The sequence below is a fragment of the Talaromyces proteolyticus genome (genome assembly GCF_021365285.1).
Source record: "Talaromyces proteolyticus strain PMI_201 chromosome Unknown BGW36scaffold_9, whole genome shotgun sequence".
NCBI lineage: Eukaryota > Fungi > Ascomycota > Eurotiomycetes > Eurotiales > Trichocomaceae > Talaromyces > Talaromyces proteolyticus.
Genome location: NW_025764285.1, coordinates 1,908,635 through 1,935,544, shown reverse-complemented (window position 1 = coordinate 1,935,544; position 26,910 = coordinate 1,908,635). Strand labels below are relative to the sequence as shown.

At 47.6% G+C, this 26,910-nt stretch overlaps 13 protein-coding genes across 13 annotated transcripts; 6 read left to right on the top strand and 7 right to left on the bottom strand.

Moving 5' to 3' along the window:
* Window positions 1-55: 55 nt before the first annotated feature.
* On the bottom strand, window positions 56-2,344 carry BGW36DRAFT_399361 (putative diaminopropionate ammonia-lyase; the record flags this gene model as incomplete). Its single annotated transcript, XM_046218511.1, has 2 exons — window positions 56-2,263; window positions 2,318-2,344. The coding sequence occupies 2 exons, from the start codon at window positions 2,342-2,344 to the stop codon at window positions 56-58; spliced, it is 2,235 nt and encodes a 744-aa protein (XP_046069915.1).
* Window positions 2,345-3,222: 878 nt separating this feature from the next.
* BGW36DRAFT_256662 (uncharacterized protein) lies at window positions 3,223-4,692 on the top strand (the record flags this gene model as incomplete). Its single annotated transcript, XM_046210028.1, has 2 exons — window positions 3,223-4,068; window positions 4,138-4,692. Coding segments are annotated over 2 exons (1,401 nt in total), but the record flags the coding sequence as incomplete, so codon positions are not given.
* A 1,903-nt stretch (window positions 4,693-6,595) lies between these two features.
* Window positions 6,596-10,268, top strand: BGW36DRAFT_384594 (chitin synthase G). The gene is made up of 7 exons (XM_046216809.1): window positions 6,596-7,043; window positions 7,108-7,549; window positions 7,610-7,971; window positions 8,021-8,867; window positions 8,917-9,100; window positions 9,147-9,795; window positions 9,844-10,268. The coding sequence occupies exons 1-7, from the start codon at window positions 6,960-6,962 to the stop codon at window positions 9,979-9,981; spliced, it is 2,706 nt and encodes a 901-aa protein (XP_046069913.1). The 5' UTR covers window positions 6,596-6,959; the 3' UTR covers window positions 9,982-10,268.
* A 449-nt stretch (window positions 10,269-10,717) lies between these two features.
* On the top strand, window positions 10,718-11,373 carry BGW36DRAFT_399359 (putative NEDD8 conjugating enzyme; the record flags this gene model as incomplete). Its single annotated transcript, XM_046218510.1, has 3 exons — window positions 10,718-10,738; window positions 10,788-10,875; window positions 10,931-11,373. The coding sequence occupies 3 exons, from the start codon at window positions 10,718-10,720 to the stop codon at window positions 11,371-11,373; spliced, it is 552 nt and encodes a 183-aa protein (XP_046069912.1).
* Window positions 11,374-11,879: 506 nt separating this feature from the next.
* Window positions 11,880-12,384, bottom strand: BGW36DRAFT_301552 (uncharacterized protein; the record flags this gene model as incomplete). Its single annotated transcript, XM_046211698.1, has 4 exons — window positions 11,880-11,959; window positions 12,020-12,055; window positions 12,196-12,238; window positions 12,355-12,384. The coding sequence occupies 4 exons, from the start codon at window positions 12,382-12,384 to the stop codon at window positions 11,880-11,882; spliced, it is 189 nt and encodes a 62-aa protein (XP_046069911.1).
* A 261-nt stretch (window positions 12,385-12,645) lies between these two features.
* BGW36DRAFT_384579 (bromodomain associated domain protein) lies at window positions 12,646-14,079 on the top strand. Its single transcript, XM_046216808.1, has 2 exons — window positions 12,646-13,106; window positions 13,171-14,079. Exons 1-2 carry the CDS (start codon window positions 12,836-12,838, stop codon window positions 13,917-13,919), a joined length of 1,020 nt encoding a protein of 339 aa, XP_046069910.1. The 5' UTR covers window positions 12,646-12,835; the 3' UTR covers window positions 13,920-14,079.
* Window positions 14,080-14,218: 139 nt separating this feature from the next.
* On the bottom strand, window positions 14,219-14,536 carry BGW36DRAFT_259499 (uncharacterized protein; the record flags this gene model as incomplete). The annotated part of the gene is made up of 2 exons (XM_046210060.1): window positions 14,219-14,258; window positions 14,319-14,536. Coding segments are annotated over 2 exons (258 nt in total), but the record flags the coding sequence as incomplete, so codon positions are not given.
* A 576-nt stretch (window positions 14,537-15,112) lies between these two features.
* On the bottom strand, window positions 15,113-15,947 carry BGW36DRAFT_430256 (uncharacterized protein; the record flags this gene model as incomplete). Its single annotated transcript, XM_046220821.1, has 2 exons — window positions 15,113-15,486; window positions 15,575-15,947. The coding sequence occupies 2 exons, from the start codon at window positions 15,945-15,947 to the stop codon at window positions 15,113-15,115; spliced, it is 747 nt and encodes a 248-aa protein (XP_046069908.1).
* A 2,003-nt stretch (window positions 15,948-17,950) lies between these two features.
* Window positions 17,951-19,386, bottom strand: BGW36DRAFT_362053 (putative amino acid transporter; the record flags this gene model as incomplete). The annotated part of the gene is made up of 2 exons (XM_046214335.1): window positions 17,951-19,036; window positions 19,090-19,386. 2 exons carry the CDS (start codon window positions 19,384-19,386, stop codon window positions 17,951-17,953), a joined length of 1,383 nt encoding a protein of 460 aa, XP_046069907.1.
* Window positions 19,387-19,928: 542 nt separating this feature from the next.
* BGW36DRAFT_430254 (ASST-domain-containing protein) lies at window positions 19,929-21,245 on the top strand (the record flags this gene model as incomplete). Its single annotated transcript, XM_046220820.1, has 1 exon — window positions 19,929-21,245. One exon carries the CDS (start codon window positions 19,929-19,931, stop codon window positions 21,243-21,245), a length of 1,317 nt encoding a protein of 438 aa, XP_046069906.1.
* A 654-nt stretch (window positions 21,246-21,899) lies between these two features.
* On the top strand, window positions 21,900-23,225 carry BGW36DRAFT_362051 (uncharacterized protein; the record flags this gene model as incomplete). The annotated part of the gene is made up of 2 exons (XM_046214334.1): window positions 21,900-21,968; window positions 22,017-23,225. The coding sequence occupies 2 exons, from the start codon at window positions 21,900-21,902 to the stop codon at window positions 23,223-23,225; spliced, it is 1,278 nt and encodes a 425-aa protein (XP_046069905.1).
* Window positions 23,226-23,277: 52 nt separating this feature from the next.
* BGW36DRAFT_301546 (putative pyridoxal-phosphate dependent enzyme) lies at window positions 23,278-24,476 on the bottom strand (the record flags this gene model as incomplete). Its single annotated transcript, XM_046211696.1, has 2 exons — window positions 23,278-24,080; window positions 24,143-24,476. The coding sequence occupies 2 exons, from the start codon at window positions 24,474-24,476 to the stop codon at window positions 23,278-23,280; spliced, it is 1,137 nt and encodes a 378-aa protein (XP_046069904.1).
* A 96-nt stretch (window positions 24,477-24,572) lies between these two features.
* On the bottom strand, window positions 24,573-26,412 carry BGW36DRAFT_218358 (ketol-acid reductoisomerase). Its single transcript, XM_046209990.1, has 2 exons — window positions 25,799-26,412; window positions 24,573-25,743 (listed from the first exon to the last, which is right to left on the bottom strand). The coding sequence occupies exons 1-2, from the start codon at window positions 25,986-25,988 to the stop codon at window positions 24,737-24,739; spliced, it is 1,197 nt and encodes a 398-aa protein (XP_046069903.1). The 5' UTR covers window positions 25,989-26,412; the 3' UTR covers window positions 24,573-24,736.
* Window positions 26,413-26,910: the final 498 nt, after the last annotated feature.

Below are 26,910 nucleotides of genomic sequence, written 5' to 3'. Positions count from 1 at the left end.
CAGATAGATCATAATTTGAATGCTCTGCACACGCATCACATCCCTGGTAGGATGATCATTGGCAATAATCCTGTACCAATTTGGCCAAAACACTATCTACCTGCTTGATACTCTCAACATCGACATACTCCTCCTTTGCGTGCAACCCCTCACCTTTCGGTCCAAACACCACACACGGAATCCCGACTTCGCTCAAAAGTGCGGCGTCACACCAAAACGGCATTGATGCCACTTTTGGAGAAGCTCCGATGATAGATTTTGCCGTGTCTGCTACCTTTTGCACGAAAGGGTGGGTAGAGGGTATTTTCATCGGTAGGCGAGAGAGAGTGACTCGAGGCTGAGAGAATTGGAACCCTTGTCTGAGTGATGCGGTGGTTTGAAGAAGAGCTAACATGTCAGTGACGAGGGTTTGTGGGGATTGGGATGGGATGGTGCGAAATTCGATTGTCAGAGTGGTTTTTGCTGGGTATGAAGATGCTTCTTCACCGCCATTGATCAGTCCGCAGTGTAAAGAAGCTTGGCCGAGGAGGTCATCCGTGGGAAGCTTCTGTTGGTATGCTTCGAGCTGCGTCAGAAAAGCACCAGTATGCATAATCGAATCAACCCCCAACGAGGGCATTGAGCCATGCGACGCGGTTCCTATGATGTCGATTTCAATCCATACAAACCCCTTGTGGGAACAAACCAGTTCATGTTGCGTAGGTTCTGGAATTACAGCAGCGTCAGCTCGCCAGCCAGCTTCGATCACGTCAATGGTTCCTTTGGATGCGTCTTCCTCGTCTGCGACTGCCGCGATGATGATATCCCCTCGAAGAGAGATGTATTTTGCCACAAGCGCTGCACTGAGCATGGCTGCCACGCCACTCTTCATATCAAGACTTCCTCGTCCGAGGACTACTGAACGGTTATTTTTGTTTGCGAGGGCACCCGAAAGAGGATCTTTTTCGTAGCTAGACAAGCTGACAGTGTCAATGTGTCCATTGAGCATCAGTGATTTTCCACCTCCAGTTCCACGAACAATACCAACAACAGATGGACGTGAATGAACTGTCTCGATACGGTGATTCTCTATACCACGGTGCTCGAACCATGCAGCCAGATAATCTGCAATTTGGGCCTCCCCTGCCCCTTCAGCAACCGATAAGGTAGCGTTCGACGAATCGATTTGCGTAAGGATTTGGGTGAGCGTCACTGGATCATCAGTTGATGTATCAAATGGTTTGGGGTACGGTCTTGATCCTTCTGTGCTCAATATAACGATAACAGCATCTTTGTTAAGTTCAACCCTGTCCTGCTGGGTCTCTACCAGATGCCGCAATGCAGCAAGGGTGCTACCTCCACAGGGGCCGGCTGATATAGCATGGCTCTCCAGATATTGCACTGCCCTATGGCTTTCATAATCCGACACTGTGACACTTGCATCCACGGATTGCCTAAGGATATCCCATGCGGTACTGGACAATGTCCCACAGCAGGAGCCATTCATGATACTCGATGTGGTTTTAACAGTCACTGATCGGCCAGCAAGAAGAGACTTGTAGAAGCATGCCCCCGTATCAGGTTCCACTGCGACGACTTGCACATGGCTGTGTCTTCTCCACTTGCAATGCTTCGCAACAGCACTTGCTAAAGATCCCACGCCCACTGGAGTTATCACGACTGATGGATGTAGGCCTTCTTTGCCAAGCTGCTCGTCAATTTCTTCCATCAACGTCGAGTAGCCGTCGACAATCCAGCTCGGAATTTCTTCATACCCATCCCATGCCGTGTCTTGTACCAGTAATCCACCGTGTGTCGCTGCGGCTGCGGCTGCTTGCCCGACTGCAATGTCGTAGTCTCCCTGAACAACATGAAGTTGGGCTCCATCATTTTCAATCAACTTTCTAGTATGTGCATTCATGCCCTCTGGCACAAAAACATGCGCCTGCACGCCAATCAGAGCCGCCATGTAACCCACAGCACGACCATGGTTCCCTTCGGTTGCTGTATAGAGGTAAATCTGAACCTGCTCGTTCTGATCTCTAACGTACTCTCTAAGGTCAGTGATATTTGTCGAAGCAGGCTCGATTTTTAAATGGGCGCAGACGGCACGAAAACAGCCCCATGACGCGCCCAGGATTTTGAAAGAACGTAGACCACAGCGCTTGCTTTCATCCTTAACATAGACGGCTTTGACACCGAGCTGTTGTGCGAGGTCTGGCAGTGCAACTAGAGGAGTTTGTGCGTAGCCTGGTAGAGATGTGTGGAAGGAACGGATCGCGCTCTGGGGAAAGTGGTCTGGGTGGGTGGCGGAGGAAAGGAGCGACTGGGGGAACACGATCGGGCGGCGAGTTGGAGAGGCCATTCTTTCTTCTCTCTTCTCTTCTCTTTTATTCGATGCGTTGGTTGTTGTGTTTATCTTCTAATGATGAGAACTCCTCTATACTATAATAGATTTCTATCAATGGATTTGAATTTACATCGCACATCGTGACCCCGCCGCGCCTTACACAAACATCTGTCGAAATATATAACTAGGCACTCGGAAGACGTCAACATTTTGGAACATTTTACGATGGCAATGACTTGGGAGATACAACCGCTTCTTATCATCAATTGATCCTGTTCCTATATATAAACTTACATTAATATACTATGTCGGTGATACAAAATCGCAATGGAGTTGTTGTTTATTATCTGCTACCGGTGCCTAGGGTTTATATCAACTGCTATGGAGGCGATCTCGGAGGCCCGTACCCCACCACCCAATCCCATGTTTTCTAATTGGCCAGAAACTGTAATCTCATTTCATCACTGGTCATGCACGACATTCGAGAAGAATTAAAGAGTCATTCATCCTCTGCCTCCAGGGTTATGGTGCGAGATCGTTAAATTGATGATTATCATCAAGCGTACTTGGTCAGCATGACTGAAGACATTTGGGATGACGATTACTGGCGCTCTGCCATCGACCCGCTGCTCACAGCGGGCCCAATTCCAAATGATATAATCAACCATCCGCACGACGATCCCATGCGGAACATGTTTCAAGGACATCGCCACGAGGACGAGGAATTAGATTTCGACTGGAACGAGCTTATCGAACTGGATTACGCAGAAGATACACGGGAATTTCCAACCGGACAAAGTCCGACAACAATCCAGAACGCACCAAAAATTAACAAAAATGTATCTCAAGACGGTGCTGTTGGTGTTCAAGACTGGCTGGATGGCGCCTTTGTACCTCCAGTGCCTTGCTCCTACTGTAGACATTGGCGTCTGCAATGTTTGATCCTCAATACGTCAGCTGTAAACCCCAACCCAATCAGATCTTGTTCAAGCTGTGTCGCTTTGTTTCGGGAGTGCAGCCTTTCCCGAGGAGAGAAGCGTCAACCGTCTGATTTTGAGACGTTAACTCCGGTATATGGCCATATGCATGGTCTCACTGAGGAGCAGCTAGGCGAGGCGCCGTCACGACAGCGAGAAGAAGTAGTAGTAGAAGAAGAAGAAGAAGAAGAAGAAGAAGGAAAAAAAACTACAACGCGCCGGATATTTTCGAGAAAAGGAGGGAGGGTGCTTCAAAACTGGTTCTACCGACACCAGGAATATCCCTATCCGACAGAAGAGCAAAAGACAAGCCTTGCACAAGAATCAGGCCTCAGTAAGAGACAGGTATCCAATTGGTTTGCAAATGCTAGACGTCGCCATAAACAACACTTCAAACAAAAAGAGACCCTCCATGTCTATAGATCAGGTTCTCCAATGCCTAGAACTGATGGATTTGCATTGATGACTCCGATGGAAAGATGGAAGAGTTCACCGCCAGAAGACGAGCCGGTGTCGAAATCAACTATACGAAAGGCCATTGCCTCCACGAACTACAATGGCGAAGCAAGGAACATAATAGGCGGGCCTCGTTTAGAGTATTCAACAGATGATTCAACTTCACATCCAAGCTCGTCAATGTCGAGCTTCGGCACTGGACGTTCGGAATCCTCAGAAAGCTTGTCCTCGGCATGGAGCTATCAATCTAGTAATGGAAATTGGCCATCACTACACGCTACAAGTCCTGGGATTAAGATGAACGGCGTGGTCAAAGCCCGAAAGCGACGGCATCGTCGACGAGATCAACCTACTGTCCAAGACAATTTGTACCAGTGCACATTCTGCCGTTATTCGGCTAAGAAAAGACACGATTGGGTTCGACATGAAAAGAGTATCCACCTGTCTTTGGAGTCTTGGTGCTGTACTCCGGACTTGGAAGCTGTGCGACAGGCGACAGAGCTGCCATCGGTGGAAATAGAATCACAAAACAGCCCAGTTTGCGCGCTCTGTGGCCAAGACAGCTCTCCAACCCACTGCGAAGATGCACACGATTTTGGTCTTTGTGCTGACCGGCCGCTGTCTGAACGCACGTTCGGGCGAAAAGATCATTTGTGGCAGCACTTGCACAAATTCCACCACTGCAATGGAAGAAACATTCCTCCACAAGTAGTGGAGGGCCTGGACAAATTATGTCGGACGGAGCGCCACGAAGTTCCCTCTCGTTGCGGGTTCTGTGAAGCCACATTGCAGACCTGGGACCAGCGCGCAGACCATTTGGCGGCACATTTCAAGCACGGGTTTCGCATGAGCCAGTGGAGGGGGGACTGGGGCTTGGAGGAACCCGTGCTGCAAGATCTTAGAGAGGCTGTATTGCCGTGGGAGCGTTAGACCATCGGCCTAGACAAGATCATGACGACCCGGACACAATTTGTGAACCGTCATCCGTCTCACAGGCCAATGGCAAGGCGTGAATCTGGTATAGGCATCTTGTCACACGAGATGATTGGGATTAGAGTGGTATTTCGAGTGCACTCTCCAGTATATGCACAACCACACGACATGATTGAGGCAAGATATATGCATGGTTGTATGTATCATAGGTTGGCTAAGACTCGCAATTGCAACCAACCTAAGGCTACAGGTTACAAGTATCGGAACATTAGGGAGGGCACGGGAGGGCACGTGCAGGGCCGGGCGTTTCAGCACCCAGGCATCGAGCGATGCACGATATGACAGCGACAGTGACAGACCCTAATCAACCAGGATAATCATCCTCGGCCATCAGGAAGAGCCTTCCGCGTTGCATTCTAGAAAACGGCGGCCTCCCCCACTCTTACCCGCTTGGGGGTGGCACTAACAGCTCTAGTCGACTATATTTAGATTTTATTTGTTAACATCTACTACTATCACTGCATGTACGTACTACCAACTGAGTATGAAAAGCAAAGGAAGAAGTCCTCTGCATACCAGTGCGTAGGAGTGATTTGCTGCTATGGTATGGTTGAACGCCATTCCTGAGCATACGAGAGGCAGCGACCAGTCGGCTCTCGACTAGGAATGTGGATATGCCACGCGGCAGCTCTTATTGGCGGTGATTCACTTGGCTGCGTGCAATATTTCGTAACGGCCGGCATTATTTATTTTTATTGTGATGGCTGTGGAATGAGTGGGAGAATGAGACAATATTATTCCTCTTCTCCTTTTCTCTCATTCTCCCCCTTTTCAGAGATATAGTTTGTTACTGAGTGCGAGCTGTAATTTTTCGTGTTCAGGCTGGACATTGATTATCTTGGCTGATAACCGTGACCGATCGGCCACTTGATCTGCTGCCGCAGCCTGGTGACTGCTTATTCAACGGCGCAGATGTTAATCAATGTCTGAGGCAAGTGACTGTCTCACAAGACCTCCATATTCCAGAATAGTAATTACGAAGCTCACTATTGTCGAACGGCTGGCAAGAAAAATGCAAACCACTCGGCGACCAAGTAAGACAGACAGACCCCCTGTTTCAGGTGGGAACCGCATCATTGTGGGGGGCGATCATTTGGTGTGTCGGGAGGCGGTACTAGGCGATACGGATGACAGTTGCTTTGAGAGTTCATAGGCCATACTTTCACACGGTGTGTTTAGTCAGAGAGTTGCGGTAGAATGTGATGTAGCCATTTGAAAAATTAAGTAGTCATATCATATAATATTTCTGTATATAGGCAAATTTTTAATGTCGAGATGTTGATGGTAGTACGAGGTAATGTCCATACCAGATGTAATAGAGGTCGCTGCTCATTGGCTGTCAGCGAGGACCTAGTGAGGCGCAGCCGCAGTGTCCAAAAAAAGAACTGGCTGTGTGAATTCTTATTTTTGACTACAGTGGACTTTTTTCACGCCCTGTGGATGATTGTAATACTGATATCTAATATTAACTGCTATATTTTTGATGTTATAGCATCGGATTGCAATATGAATGCTTGATGCGAGGCATGCTCATGCATCCACGTCAAGGTATGTGTAACCGGGCCACGTATGAGACAGGACGCGGCAGAACCACCACAGCGCACGTAATCGGAGTAATATACGTATCGTATGTAATGCAGCCACAGTCAATAATTGCTTGACGTCGGTGGGCCAATAAGAGGACCCGCCCCGCCCCACAGTCGTCCCGGCAGCCAACCAGGAGGTACGGGCGATCTGACTTGGCGGGGCCTGGTCCCCCGTCCAAATCTCTATTAGTCTTTTTTTTTCCCTGGGTCGCTCTTGCTGTCTTCCCCTGTGGCCGCTCTATCCACCTCTGCCAGCCAGCTTTCCCTGTCCATCCATCGCCTTCACGTCTTGCTCGCTGTTGACTGACTGACTGTTTGCTTGTGAATCTTATATCGCCTTCGTGAGCATCCTACATCAATCCGGTCTCGCGAGCTGTCTACTTAATCGTTTTTTTGGCTGCCCGGTCACCACGGCCCTGGCGGCTAACACTCGTTTTACTGCGCCAGTTCTCAGCTCGTCCGCCAACGACGCTTACTTGTTAGCTTCTAACACCGTTTTTCTTCCGCCCGCTCGATATATGTGGCCTTGTTCCATCCATCGGTAATCCGATCTTCAACATCTCGATTTCATTCAACCTTCTTTCTACTCGCCCCTAAGAGTACGGTTGATCAACAACAATGGCCTACCAAGGCTCCCACACCCCGGGGTCGCCTTACCACGAGGAAGGCGGCCACCGACTGGACAACTTGGGCCAGACCAACGTATGCCTGACATCCACGATCCTGCTCTTGATGATTTCTTCCAACTGACACGATATTCCCGCAGTACGGTGAAGATGACGCGTCCCGCAGTTTGCTCAATCAAGGCCCCTTCAACGGCCCATTTGAAGACCCTCACAGCCGCTCCGCATCGCCCATGCGCCCAGTGTCGAGGTACAGTTTGACCGAGTCCTATGCGCCGGAATCTGCCGCTCCTGCCTACCATGACCCCTACAACCCTTCTCCTGAGAACCCGGCGGCTGCCTTTGGAGTTCCCGGTCGTGTGGCCTCTCCATATGCACGCAGTGAGACTTCTTCCACCGAAGCATGGCGTCAACGACAAGCTCCTGGCTCGGGACTGCGCCGCTATGCCACAAGAAAGGTCAAGCTCGTTCAGGGCTCTGTTCTAAGTGTAGATTACCCAGTGCCTAGTGCTATTCAAAATGCCGTTCAAGCCAGATACCGCAACGACCTTGAGGGTGGCAGCGAAGAGTTCACCCACATGCGATGTAAGTCTAGCACCGTTATTTCACTTTGTTTGTATTAATTGCGTCGCTGATAATGTGTAGACACTGCTGCTACTTGTGATCCTAATGAATTCACCCTTCACAACGGTTACAACCTCCGACCAGCTATGTACAATCGTCATACTGAACTTCTGATTGCCATTACCTACTACAACGAAGACAAGACTTTGACTGCTCGAACACTGCATGGTGTTATGCAAAATATTCGTGACATTGTTAATCTCAAAAAGTCAGAATTCTGGAACAAGGGTGGTCCTGCTTGGCAGAAAATTGTCGTCTGTCTTGTATTCGACGGTATCGATCCTTGCGACAAGGACACTCTTGATGTTCTGGCTACCGTCGGTATTTACCAGGACGGTGTGATGAAACGTGACGTCGACGGCAAGGAAACAGTTGCCCACATTGTAAGTACTCTCTATCCAGATACAGGCATTGAATACTGATTGTGGACAGTTCGAATACACCACACAATTGTCGGTTACTCCTAGCCAGCAACTCATTCGTCCCACCGACGACGGACCGAGCACACTGCCTCCCGTTCAGATGATTTTCTGTTTGAAGCAGAAGAACAGCAAGAAGATCAACTCCCATCGATGGTTGTTCAACGCCTTTGGTCGCATTTTGAACCCTGAAATTTGTATCCTGCTCGATGCTGGTACCAAACCTGGCCCAAAGTCTCTCCTTGCTTTGTGGGAAGGTTTTTACAACGACAAGGACCTAGGTGGTGCTTGTGGTGAAATTCACGCTATGTTGGGTAAAGGGTGGAAGAACTTAATCAATCCTCTGGTCGCAGCCCAGAACTTCGAGTACAAGATTTCCAATATTCTCGACAAACCCCTAGAAAGTTCCTTCGGATACGTCAGTGTGTTGCCTGGTGCTTTCTCTGCATATCGATTCCGCGCTATCATGGGCCGTCCTTTGGAGCAGTATTTTCATGGTGATCACACGCTTTCCAAGCAGCTCGGCAAGAAGGGTATTGAAGGCATGAACATTTTCAAGAAGAACATGTTCTTGGCCGAAGATCGTATCTTGTGTTTCGAGCTAGTCGCCAAGGCTGGTTCTAAATGGCATCTCTCATATGTCAAAGCCTCAAAGGGTGAAACTGACGTGCCTGAAGGTGCTCCTGAATTCATCTCACAGCGTCGTCGTTGGTTGAACGGTTCCTTCGCCGCTAGTATTTATAGTTTGATGCATTTCGGTCGCATGTACAAGAGTGGTCACAACATCCTTCGCATGTTCGTTCTTCACATTCAATTGCTCTACAACATTTTCCAACAAATCATGACTTGGTTCGCTCTCGGTATGTGTCGGAATTTTCTCACTCAAAACTCAGCTAACAAGGAGCTTAGCGTCTTATTGGCTTACTACAACGGTTATCATGGATCTTGTCGGTACTCCTGGCACGTCAAATGGTGATCGCGGATTCCCCTTTGGTAATGAGGCTACGCCTATAATCAATACCATTATTAAATATGTGTATCTGGGTGTCCTTCTACTTCAGTTCATTCTTGCACTGGGTAATCGTCCGAAAGGGTAAGTTAGTTTCTATCGATTATCAGCACCCATCTGACTTTGGCAGTTCAAAACATTCGTACATTCTATCCTTCATCTTCTTTGGTATTGTGCAAACATATGTCGTCATCGATTCTATGTACCTGGTTGTTCACGCTTTCTCCGGTAAAAATGCCATCGACTTTGATATGGATAATGGGGTTGGCGGTTTCCTCAGATCCTTCTTTTCTTCGTCCGGTGCGGGTATTATTATTATCGCCCTGGCTGCAACCTTCGGTCTCTACTTCGTCGCTTCTTTCATGTACATGGACCCCTGGCACATGTTTACCTCTTTCCCTGCCTATCTCTTGATCATGTCTTCCTACATCAACATTCTCAACGTGTACGCCTTTAGCAATTGGCACGATGTGTCCTGGGGTACCAAGGGTTCAGATAAAGCGGACGCTTTACCGTCGGTACAGACGAAAAAAGAAGCAGATGGAAAGGGCGCAGTTATCGAAGAAATCGACAAGCCTCAGGCTGATATTGACAGTCAATTTGAAGCTACTGTCAAGCGTGCCCTGACACCCTATGTTCCCCCGAAGGAGAATGAGGAACGCAGCTTGGAGGATTCGTACAAGAGTTTCCGTACCAAATTGGTCACTTTCTGGATTTTCACCAACGCTCTTTTGGCCGTTTGCATTACTAGCGAGGCTGTCGACAAGTTTGGGTTTACCGTAAGTCCGGTTCTTTGTCGTAATTGAATAGCTGCTAACGTCGCATAGAGCCAAGCTACCGACCGTACCAGCCGCTTTTTCCAGATTCTTCTGTGGGCTACTGCAGCGCTGTCCCTGGTCCGCTTCCTTGGAGCGTGCTGGTTCCTCGGAAAGACTGGTATCATGTGCTGCTGTGCTCGACGATAAATGTTACGAATTACAGGGGGCTGCTGCTTGCAGCTGGCTGTGGATCAGCGGCTCCGTTGGCGCTGTTTTCCCAAAAGGCTTTTTAATATCCATCACTATCCATTTCTAAAATATGTAGTCTACTGTAGATTTCCGTCTACCTTGTTTGTTTTGTCCTTGGCTTTATACTTGTGATGTCAACAATTGAATTCTTTTAAGTTGATACGTTCATGGTTATATCCGCTACAAATAGCGGTTCAATCGCAGTGTCTAGCACTTATACAGCGAATGGAATTCATACATCAAACCTGCTTTTACTAGTTATAAGTTCATATCATAATACCTCTTAGTGTGGCACAGATGTATATAGATTTATGTGTATGTCTCTGTGGCGTGATACTTGATAACCCAAGTATGAGCTTGGCGATCAGTCAGCAGCGGATAAGAGTTAACTTATCGGGCGGGACGAACACCGCGGGCGACCCGATTCAACGTTTGAACTCAAACACTTTACCTACCTTACCACACAACATCTGGCGTTCGCGTTGCGCATTCATTAGATCTTTACCTGTTCTGCGCTCAAATACCCCACAAAACCAGTTTGACTTCATTTAGACGGGCCTTTCATATCTCACCACTGCAGCGGCGACTTAAGTAACCCCGCATACCTGATAGATCTTGGGCAGACTCGCCATATATAGATACTGTGAAATAAATAGCACGTTAAAGTCCACAACGGTGGTGGCATATAGTCAAGATGTTGAAGATTTGGTCTATGGTACGTTTTGAAGTCGCCCTTCCATACGAATATCACTAACAGATGCCAGAAACAAAAACAGCAACAAGCTGAAAATGCCGAAGGTGGCGCCGCGAAAAAGAAGAAAGTCACTGCCGCCCAACTGCGTGTTCAGCGAGGTAAAACTCTCCTTTTCTTATAGACTTTTATGTAGCTGATACTGACTCCTGCTAGACTTGCAAGAACTCTCCCTCGGCTCGACGATGAAAATGACCTTTCCCAACCCCGATGACATCCTCAACTTCACACTCACCATCGAGCCCGACGAAGGGATGTACAAAGGCGGCAGTTTCAATTTCACCTTCAGCATCAACCAGAACTTCCCGCACGATCCACCGAAAGTAAAATGCACGCAGAAAATCTACCATCCAAATATCGATCTCGAGGGGAACGTGTGCTTGAATATTCTGCGCGAGGACTGGAAGCCCGTGCTCAACTTGAACGCGGTGATTGTCGGCATGCAGTTCTTGTTCCTCGAGCCTAATGCATCGGATCCACTCAACAAGGAAGCCGCGGAGGATTTGAGGACGAATCGTGAAGGGTTCAAAAAGAATGTCCGGAACTCGATGGCGGGTGGCAATGTGCGGGGAAATTCATTTGAGCGTGTTTTGCGATAGTCTTTCCCTTTGTGTGTCTGTGTGTGTGTGTCCTAAATATTATTGACTACATCGAAGCATAGGAGGATAGACATGCTGTTTTGTTTTGCAGCGGGTTTCTCTACCTCTATTCATTTAAAGATGATCCATCTGCGTCTTCGCTTTCTTGTTTAGTTTTATGATTAGCAATGATGATGAGGTATGGAAGTTTTGCTACTTTTGATTTCAATCCTGGCTATGCGTGAGGTCTGCATGGTTGAATGCTGAAAATTAGTCATGGTATGAGAAGATGTCAAATCTGTACTACTGCAGCAAGCGGTATCATATATAAGACAAAAGGAATTTGATCTTGTTGTATTGTTTGTTTCTTCCACACTCAACCTCCTCAACTAGTCGAAATGCTTCTTTTTCTTTTGTATTTATATACAAATATTGCACAATCAAGAAATATTCTATTGATCCCTCAACTTCCCTCAACTTCCAGCGTACAATCAACACGTTCAATGAGCGATGACATATTTCGTCGCTTAGGCCTTCTCGGTGGCACGCTCGTTCTCGATACGGGCATAGTAGCTGTCACGGGCGCGGACGCGGGGGAGGTGGAAGCCTTGATGTGAGTTAGTAGAGGATCGCGGGATGATAGACTTTTTTGTTTGTGTATACATACCGTACCACCAGAGGTATCCGAAAGTGGTACCGAGGCCTATTCGAGATATCAGTTCGAGCCCAGAATTAATGATTTATTTCGTATCGAGGTTGAATAGTTGAGAGAGCAACAATGTCGACATCGGCAGACCAGGATGGGTATTCCCTCGGCTTAACGACGATACCTGGAAAACTCACCGAAAGCAGTGCTGAGGTCAAGGACAAGGCCCCGGCGGAGCATCTGTTTACTGTTAGCACCGATCACACCACATACTACCGAGTAGATAGCTAATTGATCGATCTGAGAGAGGCTGAAGCGCATCGCCGTCATTCTCGGGAGATCAAGGAATCACTTACGCCAGTGATAGGAGCGATAGCGGTAGCCATTGCGACGTGAAAACTCCGTGAGTATATTCGTCAGATGTATGGGAGGAGATTGCGGGCACCCAGAAGAGTGTTCCTGGCGGTTTATTTCTGGATGAGAGGGGAGTGCTCGGTCTGCGTGAGGATCGCAAGATTGACGTTAGCTGATGCCGCGCCAAGACCGGGCCGGATCGGGTTAGCCGGTCTCTCACCATGTGTGCTCACTACTCAGTCATGTCCAGTAATGCTCAGTAATGTGGTGAGTGTTGGAGGTGAGCAGAAACTGAGTTGGATTGGAAGATATTACGCATTGGAATTTTATTGCTGGATTTATAGTCAATAAATGAGGTGGTTCAGACAAATGCTGAGTACAACTAAAGATTGCGTGCGATATCACGTGACCAGACCGCTTCCTTGAGCTCTTCCCGCAACTTGAAGCTCACCGTACCTCAGCAAGGCTTCTCCAACCTGTGCCATGGCGCAAGTCACAGAGACATCGCTGAAGCGCTCGTCATCGTCGCTATCGTCTCTACACGAACCACACCTCAAGGGGCAGAAACGCCCCTATCACCACCACCACAAACTCCAGCAACGTGTGCAAACCGACCTCCAAGAACCGGCCATCCCCGACGATGCCACCATCACGCACCTCTTGAACCGGTCGATCGGACAGGTGCTCGCATCCACCGGCTATGAAATCGCCGAACCTACAGCCTTAGATGCCTTCCGACAGGCCACTGAAGAGTGTATGTTCACACCAGCTTTTTGATGAACGAAAGCGTTCTTGAGCTCGATCTTACAAAGTCGCAGATATCCTTCACTTAGCATCCTTCGTGCGCCAGTCGATGATCTCGTCACGCCGCATGCAGCCTATCCCCCAGGACTTTGAATACGCCTTCCAGCGAGCGTTCATTAGCACAGACGAGCTCTTGCCACAAATCAAAACAGAACCATATGAACCCATCCCGACACTCCTACCCAGCCCGCCACCCGAGGATAAAGACCCATTTGATGCATTCCTCAGCATCCCCATTCTAGGTGACGAGCTAAGTGGTGAAAGAGACCGGTTGCAGAGCGGCTTTATTCCCGCGCATTTCCCTCAGTTTCCAAGCATACACACATATCGATTCACCCCAGTGTATACGGACAGAGAGACGGACCCACAGCGGATTCGAGAGCTTGGAACTGAGGATGGTCGGCATGGGGAAGAAGCGCTGCGGAAGTTGGCGCGCGCGGCGTTCAAGGACACGCATGTAGCTGGCGTGGGCAAAGGAGAGAAACGGCTCTGGGGTCGAAAGAGCGAGACTATGGAGAGTATGTTTGAGAAGACTATCCGCGGGCTCACCAAGAAGTACCAGCCGGATGGAAAATCCTTAGACACGGATGGATCGACCCAGAAACCGGCGAGGTTTTCCATGGCGAATATTGAACTGGCGCCGATAGTCAATTGTGAGCGAGATTTCTGGAGAAAGGTAGCGACAGGGTCGCCCAAGACGGAAAAACCGGTCGACATAAAGGATCCCGTTATCGCGAAGGTAGAGCGATGGGTTTCGTCTTAAAGCAGATTCAGCGCAATTTACAGTTGCATATGATGGAGGCGTTTTGGTGGTTGTTTTTAATAGCTCAGATACCCGATTTGGTTTGATAGTTTTATTTACATACGCATATTATCGAGGATATTGATGGCATAGCATAGCACATAAGAAAGGTTTCATAACACATTATCCGCCGCTTTCTAAATCAAATATAATACAAGAAGAGAGAGTATAGACAATCGATCCCAGCTCGATCGGAAATGATATCACGGCTTCTCCATTGTATCTATCGCACTCGCTTTCGAGCTGCTACTAGGACTTGCTTCCCAACTCGTCGTTTCTACCGTCGGACCACCCGCACACCTAAACCCGCAATACCGAGTCAGCAATCTTCTTTAATCCCAAATGATGAAACAAACGCACCGCCGGAAAAGCCTCACAATCGGCTTGCATTTCACAACACCGGGAGCCTGGATACCTTCTGAAGGCGGGTTGCATGAGTACTGCACGAGTTCCATCAATTCGCATTTGTGCAGATCAACAGGGTCGCCTTTGCGCCGTTTTTCTTTGAAGCCGTTCTGGATGATTTGCACGCGATCGGGGAGGTCCGCCGTCGAAAAAATGGGAATGAGAGGTGCCATTGATGTGTTTTGCGAGGAAGTTGGGCGGATTGAGTTGTTTCTTTAGCTTGGTTGTCGGCTTGAGAGGTGTAGTGACAGGAAGCAGCGAGGCCTAAATTCCGGCTTGGAGATTTCCCGATAAGACCCGCCTAGCGATCTTATCTATAGACGACGTCTCTATCTTTACTCAACAACACAACTGACTCTAAACCACCAAAAGCTGGCCCATTACAATATTGCCTACAGTGCTCTTGCTGCATACTATAGAACAATTGACTGCCGCCCTTAATACTTACACATGAATATGGTGTAGAGTACTCGGATTACTATCTTAAGCTAGCCAACTAGCATACATGAATGTCCACAGTCTAGTGTAGAGAAAAAGAAAAAGAATTGTTAGACGTCAGTATGACTGACTAACAGACCGAGTGCGACGGATTTGCATCGCGACCTGGAGCATGCGGTATGAACGATAACTATTCGTCAATGGAGCCCGTACCTATAATTGAGTCGTTAGGCAGCTTATTCCAATTACTTTTCTCCTTTTTCGTTTCACTGTTGAAATAGTGTATACATTGGAACTGCAAACTGACCTTGCTAGTCCACGGTAAAGCTAATATTGTCCTCACGGCAATTTTCATACCTCCGCTGGCCTAGAGAGGCAATGCCATCGAGTTCCCAATTGACCCTAACCCCATACGTTCCATGCCTTTCAAAGAGCGTAATGGGAGCATGCACATGAAATATGCCATCTCGAAGAATGGTAGTACACATGTGATCGTCGACATCGTCGTTGGGACTAGGTACGTCATAAAATACCTCGAGTTCAAAAGACCATTCTGTTTGGCTGTCTTGAATTGGAAAAGGTTGCCCATGGGATTCCAGTTGAACCTCTATGAGCTTATAAGCTTCTCCTTCTACTCGTACATCATAGTATTTCAAGATTTTCCATTTGAAATCGGACACTGGATCTGGAGAATTGCTTGGCGGTTAGCTGCTTTTTCCTTCCTTTTTTGTTTTCACCAAATGAAAATGTTATAGATGTTGGGGTATACCGACCTGGGCGGGGAACGGCAAAGGTAAACTCGCATGAACGGCTTTCTTCATAGATTCCTGTGCCCAATGTGGGCAAGTTCTCAAGTGATCGATTGATCGAAATTTGATAATCTCCGGGTCTCTCGACTAGGTATTTCGGGATAGGAACAGGAAATCTGCCCTCCATCAAAGTCGACTCACACACTTTCGTTTCGATGTAGCCATAACGGATTACTGTAACATTGAAATTATGTGGCCTTGGTCCATCCACCCGAACAGGGAATCTATTAGACCACAGTCCAACCTCTACCCACAGGTAGTCCTGGTCATCCCACTGGTCAACTTTTCTCCATTCGAAATTGTGGCCCGAAGAGGAGGCAGTTCCAGTTAGAGACATGGCTTGATTGGTATCCCTGATATGGGTGATATAAGAGTATCGTTATTTGAATTGCGAAAATGTTAATTCAATGGTTGGTTGTGTTGAAAAGTTCAAGAGTGCATTGTAGGAATTGGGATTTTTATATGCAATGAATTAGTCAGTTTTCTGTTTTGGATTGAGTCAATGTTTGTAGTCATTCGGTAACAGAGCCGAAATTGGAGTCGTTACACGAAGTTGGTCAGATTGATTACTCAAAAGACGGACTGTTACATCAATCGACATGGGAAGAATTACAAAAATATGAGTCAAATGTCTTAGTCATGATAGAATTGGTCAACTTGGTCAACTTGAACATTATAATTATTATTTGAAATATCAATTAAACTACATTTCTTAACTTAGTGACGAATGTGATGTTCTCAATGTGTTCCAGGAAATAAGGTATTGTTAGATTTATGATTCTGTCTGATCAAACTTTAGTTACAATGTGAAAGTAACATATGATCTAATGAAAATCATCACAGCCGCATAGCAAGGCTATTGTTTGTTCGTCAGTTTAATTACTCTAATTCCTTTCAGTGGTCTTTTAATCCCACCCGGAGACAGTTCTCACCCACATTTTACACCACGTCAAAAAAGCAAGGCCTTGTGCCTTCACAAGCCCGAGGTTCGGGTCAGAGATTATCTCTCTGATATTTGCGCAAAAATGTCCTGTAAATGGAGCAAGGTACAGAGCAAAGATTCAGCTATTAAAAGTGTAAGATGCCGGGCTTAGTATCGCCATGCCTTTTTTTAAGGATATATCTCCCTCATCAGCAGTATTATAGCTGACGATCGTAGGCTCTATGTTATAGCCTCCCCAATATTGATAACATGGGTTACAAAGCTTGTGTCTATTGACCCAAGGATGGTCTCTATCGATCCCAAACCCCATTTCCACGGAAAAAGGATACTACCAGGCTGCTAGCTGTAGGGGGATAGCCAGTCATAACAACTGCGTGTCTCAAATCCGAGTTAAGGATAAGTAAATTTGGATGTTTTGGTGGCGTTGGATCTCGTAGCCGTCAACGGACTTGCTGTTTGGTAGAGAAGTGTGGATATAATCCCACGTACGGCCTCCGTCCTCTTAACTCGTCGTAGACACCATGAATATTCCAGATCAAGTTCCAGCTGATAGGAATATCCCGAGGTATTGTAGACACCATAGTATAATTGACTGGATAGAATTAAAGCTTGACCAACAGCTTAGTGGTTTGAGAGGAGAAGATGAAAAGTGAATATCTGAGTGACTATATTTGCGACTGTTGAGAAAAGTGTATAAGAGGAATCGGACTTATAGACATGAATGACTCCAGTATTAGGTTGGAAGGGTCAGGCATCGTGGTGACTCTTTATTCTGTTCCTTTTTTCTCAAAGACGAAAACCATTAGATAAACGGAAGGATTCGGATTTCAGGGGCGGGGTTGAGTCAAACGATTCAACCTGGCATATTGAGCTACGCCGTAATTTGAGTCATTCGGACGTATTTTAATTGTAGGCGCTTTTGATAATAGGAAATCTATGTAACTAATATCTGGAATGACGAGAATTCCTTCTAGCTATGACTGAACTGCATATGTGATATATTTAGATATGTCATGCTAGATCTTGATGAATCATTAATCTATATATGTATTACTGACTTATATGATCTACATTTTATGCAACTATTTTATACATCGGCTGGGAGGTAGATATGTACTCCTTACCAATAAAACCCTAAAGCATCAACGGTCTGGTATAGTGACTTCCGTACGCGCCTCAATGCACTCCATCATTGATCAAAATTGATAATTCAAGGCGATAGATATACAAATATGTAAACTACTAGTAATGGGCTAGGAACATTAAATACTTATATGGTTTTCGGAGACATGTCTCAAAGGAATGAGGTTTAGAAACTCACTTCGGCAGCTTTCCTCCGCTCCTTGGGGATTGATCGTTTAGAATATTGAATAACCAATAAAGTGGTTTTTAGTGAATCAAAGAGAAAGGTTCTCACACGAAAACGCAGGGCGTGTCGTATCCGCATAGTCTGCAACTATAGTCTTGACTGACGCATAGAGTCCCGGACCGAAAAGAAAAAGCCCGCCAATAAAAGCAAAAATATGAATGACAGTCAAGGCTGCCCGCAATGGAGTTGCGAAAAACTTTCCCCGGAATAAGTGCCAGTAAGCGACAGCCCAAAAAACAAGACCGAAATGAGAATCAAAAGACGCTCCTAGAATTGTGCCAAAGTCGCCCATATTTGGAATTACCTCTGCGAAGACAAATGCAACAAACCAATAAATTGCCATCAGAATAACCCATACTCCCCAACCTATTACAGTGTGACTATGCTGGTGGTGCGAATCTTGCATTACAAGGCGATAAACGAATTTTACCGAAACATTTGCGTATATCACGCCAATGACTATTGTTGGAACAATGACGGGACCGTATGATACCTTTTTATAATGCTCCTGCAGAGATCCAAATGCCGGTGCCTCCGTGTATTGACCAAGATAATAAAAGCCGACGATAGCGGGAACAAGGAAGAGGATAAATGAAGCAATTGAGAATGCAGCCAGAGCCTTTGGAAAATCCCGTGGCTGGCGCATCTCCGCAATGAAAGTCGGGAAGAGGATTTGTGCAAACCACAGGAAGGCTACATTGAGAACGGCATTTAGGCAGTCGACCCAGGTTGTTTCCTCTTGTGGAAAGGCGTACGTTTTTACCGTACCGAGGGTTGGATACTCGGCAGGGTAATCTTCTTTGCCTGCAAATATCATGAACAGGAGAATTGCGAGGGCCATGCAGATTGCGCTGCCGATTGAGATGAGGCTGATATGGCTCAGAGTGCGGGGCAATGAGAGCACGATCGCAATGAGGGTAACAATGATTCCGAAATTGACAGAGCAAAGTGAGTGATCTGACACGGTATTCAACACTTGGGCCCCGGTTAAAATATGGAAACCACACAGCACGACATTGTACAGTAGCAGGCCAACCATGGTGACGTAGTATGCAATGCGATTACGGCCAAAAAGAAGATATCCTATATCGCACACATCGCGGATATGAGGATGCTGAACTATTATTAGCAAGATAGCCGGAAAAGAGATGAAGATTAAGTGATTACCTTCATGATGAACTGCCACATAGTATAGCTGGTGATCCAGAATAATACTCCAGATAGAAATGAAGTGATTAGACCAGGAACCCAACCCAGAACACTTAACGTCCAAGCTTGGGCCATGATTGCAAGACATACTTGGTCTCCGAATAGAAGCAGAGCACATCTTTGCCATGACATAGTCCGATATTTGATATCGCGGGTCTTCTCTTGCGCGGCCAGAGTCTCGAAAATATCAGAGCCATCTGATCCGCTGCCATCTGGATCTGATGGTGCTGCTCTTTTCTCTATGTCTACTGTCATGGTAAATTGAGCTGTATGGGGATAGGCTTCTTTGCTGAATTATTGAAGGTCTGTTGGTCAATCCGCATAGCATCTAAATATCAAATATTTCAATTTATTTTGTATAATATAAAGAAGAGTGAAACCTTTAAAGAGTAATCAAAATTCTATTTCGTACTGTTTACAGTAGCTTCTGCTTTTATCAAGTTATTTCTAGTTCCGGCGATTTTATTGAGCGGCCGCACGCCATTCTGCTTGGTCTGTCGTAATCCGTCGTGCGCTTACTTATCCACAATGTTGGAGATGTATAAGACTGCACATTGGTCGCGTTGTCCCGACTGTACGAGTCGGGAATTTCTGGTGAAAAGTTTATTCTCTAATAATTATTAAATTACATTATTTATCGCATGTATCTAGATTGACGGAATTGTGGTTGCGGATTACCTGTGGTTAACCAAAACTCTTCAGCCGTGGTAATATTTCTTTTCTCGAAAGTTGACTTGACTAGTTAGATTATAAACCGACAAAAATATCATTCTGATCAAAGAGGAAGACGGAGAAACATGGGTTACGTGCGACTTACAGGGGTGACATATGCCGACCCAGAGCTCGCATATGACACATTTATTCTCTTCACCGGTGCAGATTCATTCACGCGACTTATCGATCTTAATGGTACAATCATCCATGAATGGACATTTCCAGGCGTACCGCCACGAATACTTGATCCAGCCCTAACTAGAGGGCAGAAAGGAACCGTTGGTCTTCAACTCTCTGAAAGCGGCGATGTTCGTGGTGGCATCTACGCCAATGGCTCAATCGGCCAGCTAAATTGGAATGGTGACCGACTGTGGGAATGGGGTAAAGAGGCACCAAGTGGTGCGGCGCGTCAGAATCATGACTGGCAATTGCTTCCAAATGAAAATTGGCTGGTATTAGTGACTGTACCTCGGGTAGTTGAAGATCTTGGCCCGCATGTCATCGGAGATCAAGGTCTCGTGGAGGTGAACCCCGATGGAAAAGTTGTGTGGGAATGGAGCTCTGGCGATCATATATCTGATCTGGGATTTTCTGAGCGTGGATTAGAGTTGTTACGTGAGACTGTCGCGCGAGATCCTGGTAATCCATGGGGGTGTCTGGAGATGAATAGCGCATCGGCGCTGGGACCGAATCAGTGGTACGAGAAGAACCCGGAAGTAAACTCGATATTTCACCCAGAAAATATTATAGTCAGTTTCCGAAAAGCAAATGTTGTCGGTATCATCGATAAGACAACAGGTCGAATTGTGTGGCGTTTAGGACCTTATTTTGACGAGAAGTCCGGGGACCAGCATCAACGGATACTGCGACACAATGTACCACGGCCTCTGGATCAAATATCTGGTCAACATAATCCCCATTTCATTCCTAAAGGTCTTCCAGGAGCTGGCAATATACTCGTTTTCGATAACCAAGGAGGAGCTGGCTACCCGCCTGCAGCCCTGGGAATATACGCTGGCTCCCGTATTCTCGAAATTGATCCAACCACTAAGCAGATAGTTTGGCAATACACCGCAGAAGACTCTGGTCTGCCACCCTGGACGTTCTTTAGCTCTTTTGTGAGTAATGCACAGCGTCTACCGAACGGCAACACGTTGATCACCGAAGGTATGAATGGCCGTATTTTTCAGGTAAACGCTGAGGGCAAAGTTGCGTGGGAATTTTACAGCCCACACTACGGATATGGGGTGGCAGGAGAACCCGAAGTGACTAAACCACGTGTTGAAGGAGTCGATAGACTCAGCCTTACACCATTAGTGTATCGTTCACAGGCCGTGCCAGATGAGTGGGTGCCGGCTGGGTTGAGGAAATCAGCAGTGGTACCTGTAGATAAGTCTTGATGGATTCAGCATCTTTGAAACAATATGCTACATCTGTGATATCTGACATTAAAATACACATAGAAGATGCCTCCAAAAGAAGCTGTCATTTTGACGTTGCTTGGAACCAAGATAACTAGGCGGGCTTTCCACGGGCCACACTGCCAGTTGACGTTTTCCTAAATAGTCTGATTTTCAACGGATATTCTTCTCCTTCGTACTTCAATGAGACCAACCTCTAACTCCTTCTTTATTTCTCGTGAATTATGACATCAATTCGACTCATGCCGTGAATTAAATCAACTATCCTGCCGCTGTACTAAACTCTGGACAGAATCCTCCTGAAATCCTCCTCACTAAGATACACACTAAGGCACTTGGGCTTGTCATTGATATGCAGCAAACTACTGTGGATTGAAACAGTGACAGACTTGATGAGTATGATAGGTTGAAGCAGTGAAGTTGGGCTACTTCATTGATCCAGGGGTAGTTGAGCTTGGAAGTCGATTGGATACCAATAATGAACGTGGGCCCACCCGAAACAGATCAATTGATTGGCTGCTGTAATTATATGGACCTGCCGCCTTTAACCTCATCACTGTTTTCTTGACAGTCAATATTGATACCTTGTCGTCGCAAACAGCGCAATGCCCTGTATGTATTAAAGTATGCGGCATGGATTCCGCCGCTGCCGTGCTGGGGCGACGGCTACTGGATGAAGTTCATGAGGAGGGCTTAGATGAAGTGAATCTTTCGCGATTCTTGTTGGCTGCTTGCTAATATGTACCATAGCTCCTGCATGATCTGCGAACTCAGCATTTGTCCCCTAATGACAATGGGACGAACCATCCTGTCCTTGGTGTTAAGTACATAGATGACCTACTGGATATCTTCTTGAACAGAGGCTCAGCACCATGTCAGGGTCCGTCTACCGCTGACCACAGCAGCTCCGAGTCTCCAACGGTCCCTAGACTCTCTTCTAGTCGTAGTCAACAGTACAAACTGCCCGTTCTTGAGATTTCAAGCCCTAATTCCGGAGGCGGTAAATCGCAGCTTGTTTACTACCTAGCTGCCGTATCCGTTCTCCCATCCACCTTCAAAGGCAGGACAACGGGAGGCCGAGATGGGGCCGTTGTATTGCTGGACACGGATGGAAAACTTGAGGTCAAAAGATTGTATCAAATTGCCGAAGGCGTCGTTTGGAATAACCTCAGGGCCAATTTGAAGGTCACCGAGGAGACTACCACGGAAAGGGTCTTAAGCGAACAGGATATCAAGTCTCTTCTCCACGACTCGCTACAGCACGTCCACATTTTCCGGCCACAGACATCACTCTCCTTACTAGCTACACTAAAGACACTCGGCAAATACCTTCTTGATGTGACCCGACATCATTCAGCTACACGGCCGCTTCACGCGATCCTGCTCGACAGCGCCAGCGCTTTTTACTGGCAGGATCGTATGCGAGACGAAGTCGCACGCACTGAAGAAATCGGGCGTAGCGCCGCAGACATTACGCATGACCGTGAGCAGCGAAAGAAATTCCATATGAGCGTTCTTTACCGCGAGCTGGTCGTAGAGCTTCGGCGCATTCAGTCAATCTTCGACTGCTCGATAATATACACAACGTGGGGTCTTTTCCGTGCACCATCTGATAGAAATGTGGCGTATGCACATTTATGGGCTGGCCCGCCATCTTTTAAACCTCATCTTCCATCTCCATGGGGCACATTTCCTACCCTACGACTCGTCGTCCAGCGGGACGCGGTTCGATCCTACCCGGTTACAGCTACGCTGAAAGAAATGGAGCGGGATGCGCCTATTCGTCAAGGTGTTGTTCGACAGGGAAAGTTTTCGGCTTGGATAGACACATGGGGAAAGGATGACTGGCCGCCAGCTGTCCTAAGTGCATTAAGGAATATGCCTGAGAATGGAGGATTTCCGTTCTGGATAAGAGCAGATGGTGTGTTCATGGATGATTTGATGGCTGATGTTATATGACCTTTCTCCATCACTGTTTGCATCTCAGCAGAGCTTCTGTGTATGTCTATATTTACTTTGAGGTGAATAAAGCACTGATAGCTTCGACGGTTGTGTTGCCACCGCTGAACACAATCCCTATATCCCAGCCATCTTGCCCACCCTCCTCCTCGACCTTTCTTCTAAAATCTTCATCGAACAAGCAAACCGCCAATCCAACAACTGCACTTGGCTCAACAACCACTTTCATCCTTTCTAGCACCAATCGCATGGCCTTTTTGATCTGGTCATCGCTGACACTATACACACCGGCAACTTTCGAAGGATCGGAAATCACAGCCCAATTATGCAGGCCAACTGGAGTTCGTAAACCGTCTGCTATGGTTTTCGTAGACACAAATTCGACACGCTTGCCAGCCGCCAAACCCCTTTGACAATCATTCCCACCTTCGAACGATGGCTCCGCGCCGAACACCAGTGTCTTCTGTCGTCCCTCTTTCGACGGGACCGAGAACCACGTCGCAACACCGCCGTTAAGCCCCCCACCACCTATAGGCGTGAAAACAGCGTCTAGGCTCTTCCCTTCATCCTTCCCTTTCAACGCTTCATATTGACCCTCCAATTCCAGCCCCACTGTACCCTGACCAAGCATGATATCAGGGTGGTCATACGGGGGAATGAAAATAGCGCCGGTCTCTTTTTGAACCTCCTTCTTGACAGCTTCGCGTTCGGGTTCTGTGCTTCCACTAAAAACCACTTTGGCGCCGAGGGATTGTGTCGATGCGATTTTGCTCGGTGTGCTTATAGACGGCATCACGATGTACGCGGGGACATTCAATGTTTTCCCGGCGAGGGCTAGAGCTTGGGCATGGTTTCCTATTCAAAATATCCAATTAGAAAAAGACCTACTATAAACGAAAAAATATTTATACACGCACCAGAGCTATGCGTAACAACCCCCCTTTTTCTTACCTCCTCCTCGCCCTTCTCCTCAATAAGTCTCAGCAGCGCATGGAAAGCACCGCGCGCCTTAAACGCGCCGATTTTCTGCAGATTCTCGCATTTGAAGTAAAACCGTATTTTGGGGTTAGCTGGCGATTGGCCTTCCCACGATGTGCCCTCAAGGTCCGATGTCGCCTGCGGGGTTGACGCGATTGTGTTGAGGGTGGTGTTTGTTAGGAGTGGAGTATGGTGAATGTACGGTTTTATCAGGGTATGCGCTTTCGCGATATTGGAGGGGGAGAGGGGTAGGTGGTTTCCTGGTTCAGTCATGATGGTTAAAGAGAGATGGTGAGATTGTGAATGGCAATGCGAGATGACTGAGGGGTATTTAAGGGCAGTTTCTGTATCGGCTTGTCGGAGATCGGGCCGAAGGCTAATTAATTGAGGTATCAGCTTCCCCGCATCTATCCTCCAGCTGATATAGACAGTATTTTGGACTTCGCAGAACGCTGGGTAGGAAGTAGAAACAAAAACGTAACTTTTCATTCATTAGGTATCTACATTACACGGCTAACAAACAGTCAAACCCATTACTTCTGGTTCTCAGGGCGGAGAGAGCGGACGGCCTTTCCAGCGCGCCAGATCTCAAGGTTGCGGATTTCCTCCAACTCCTTCTCGTAGCGCTCGCGGTAGTCGGGCTGCGAGTTGTATTCCAAAGAGCGGGTTGTCTCCTTGCCAGTCTTAACGCTGGTGTACAGCTCGTCAAAAACAGGCTTCAAGGCATCCTTGAACTTCGGGGACCAGTCGATGGCACCACGGCGGGCGGTGGTAGAGCAGGCAGCGTACATCCAGTCCATGCCATTAGCACCAATCAGGGGGTAGAGAGACTGAGTGGCTTCCTCGACAGTCTCGTTGAAAGCCTCAGAGGGAGAGTGGCCGCGCTCGCGGAGAACCTCGTACTGAGCGAGGAACATACCGTGGATACCACCCATGAGGCAACCACGCTCGCCGTAGAGATCAGAGTAGACCTCCTTCTCGAAGGTGGTCTCATACAGGTAGCCGGAACCGACGGCAACACCCATGGCAATGGCCTTCTCCTTGGCCTTGCCGGTGACGTCCTGGTAGACGGCGATGGAAGAGTTAATACCACGACCCTCACGGAAGAGAGAGCGGACGGTACGGCCGGATCCCTTGGGGGCAACGAGGATAACATCGATGTCGGTGGGAACCTCAACCTTGGTGAGGTCCTTGAAGACGGGGGAAAACCCGTGGGAGAAGTAGAGGGTCTTGCCCTTGGTGAGAAGGGGCTTAATCTTAGGCCAGGTCTCGGACTGGGCAGCGTCGGAGAGCAGGTTCATGACGATGGTACCCTTGTTGATGGCTGTTTCAACATCGAACAAGTTGGTGCCTGGGACCCAACCGTCCTGGATGGCTTCCTTCCAGGAAGCACCATCCTTGCGGACACCAATAATTACGTTGAGGCCGTTGTCACGGAGGTTTAAACCCTGACCGTGGCCCTGGGAGCCGTAGCCGATGAGAGCAAGGGTATCGTTCTGGAAGTATTTCTGAAGTTTCTCTCGAGGCCAGTCATCACGCTCTGCTTACGTTAGTTGGAATGCAAAGGGATCAATGGTCTGGTCGGCAGCGCTTACCATAGACGGTCTCTGTGGTGCCGGCAAAGTCAATTGACTTGATGCCACGAGCAGGCACAGTCACTGGGCTGCGGACAGCGCTGGCATTGACAGCTGAAGGGCGAGCTCGCACGGTAGAGACGAATGTGCGACGGGGGACAGCCACACGGCTGGAGAGGCGCAGAGCGCGAGGAATGGTCTTGGAAGCCATGATGTGTAGGTAGATGTAAATGAAACGAAAAGAAGATCAATTACAAGATAATTGAGTAGACGAAGACACACAGAGCGGAGAGGGGTTTGGGGATAGACAGACGAATGTTGGCGGGCGACGAGAAGCTTTTAACAAGGGCAGAATGACTCTAACCTGGAGGGGAGCACAGCTTCCCCGAAAAAGTTGGGCTAGCCTTGGTCATGTGATTCCCGGAGTCGAGCATGTCCTCCGCGCAGCCGACACCATTGGTTAGCATCTTAGTCAGCATACCGATCGCGGCGTATGTTGGCCAATAGGATCGCATCCTCTGGCAGCCCCGCGTATTGTCCAATGGGGAACTCACACGCTGCCCCGCCGCACGGCGCGAGAATCTACAAGACTTGGCACCCACAACGTCAACACTCTTGCACGTGATCTGGATCACGTGTTTATGTTTGCTCTCCTCGCTTGTGTCTTCATAGACTGATGAAGTATTTAACATAACTGCGAACAACACATGATCTGGCGGATAAGTTATGATCATGCCCCAACGTTTCCCATCATTATTTACCTTGGCCCAAGTAAATTCGTTGCTAGCAATTACAGTGACTAAATAGCACAGCACGGATGTCGATCTTAATGATGCGCTAAAAGGCTGGCGAATTTGATTAGTTCGGAAGAACCGCAGTCGTAGATACACCTTAGAGAAAGTACGAATCGGCTGTTGTCGCATATAGCATTGTTTTGTTTCGCCGCACGACAATTAAATCGCTGCTTGTTCACAATTATCCTCGTGGGGCCAAATGCTCTCTCTGCACAGCAACTATACGAGTGGCAGACACTACTGATTGGCGTCCGTGTTGGGTGCATATCAGCTGGGCGTGGCTTCCTCCGCCGTTGGTCACTGCACTCTGTCGTCCCCTCCCTTGTCCGCACCATCATG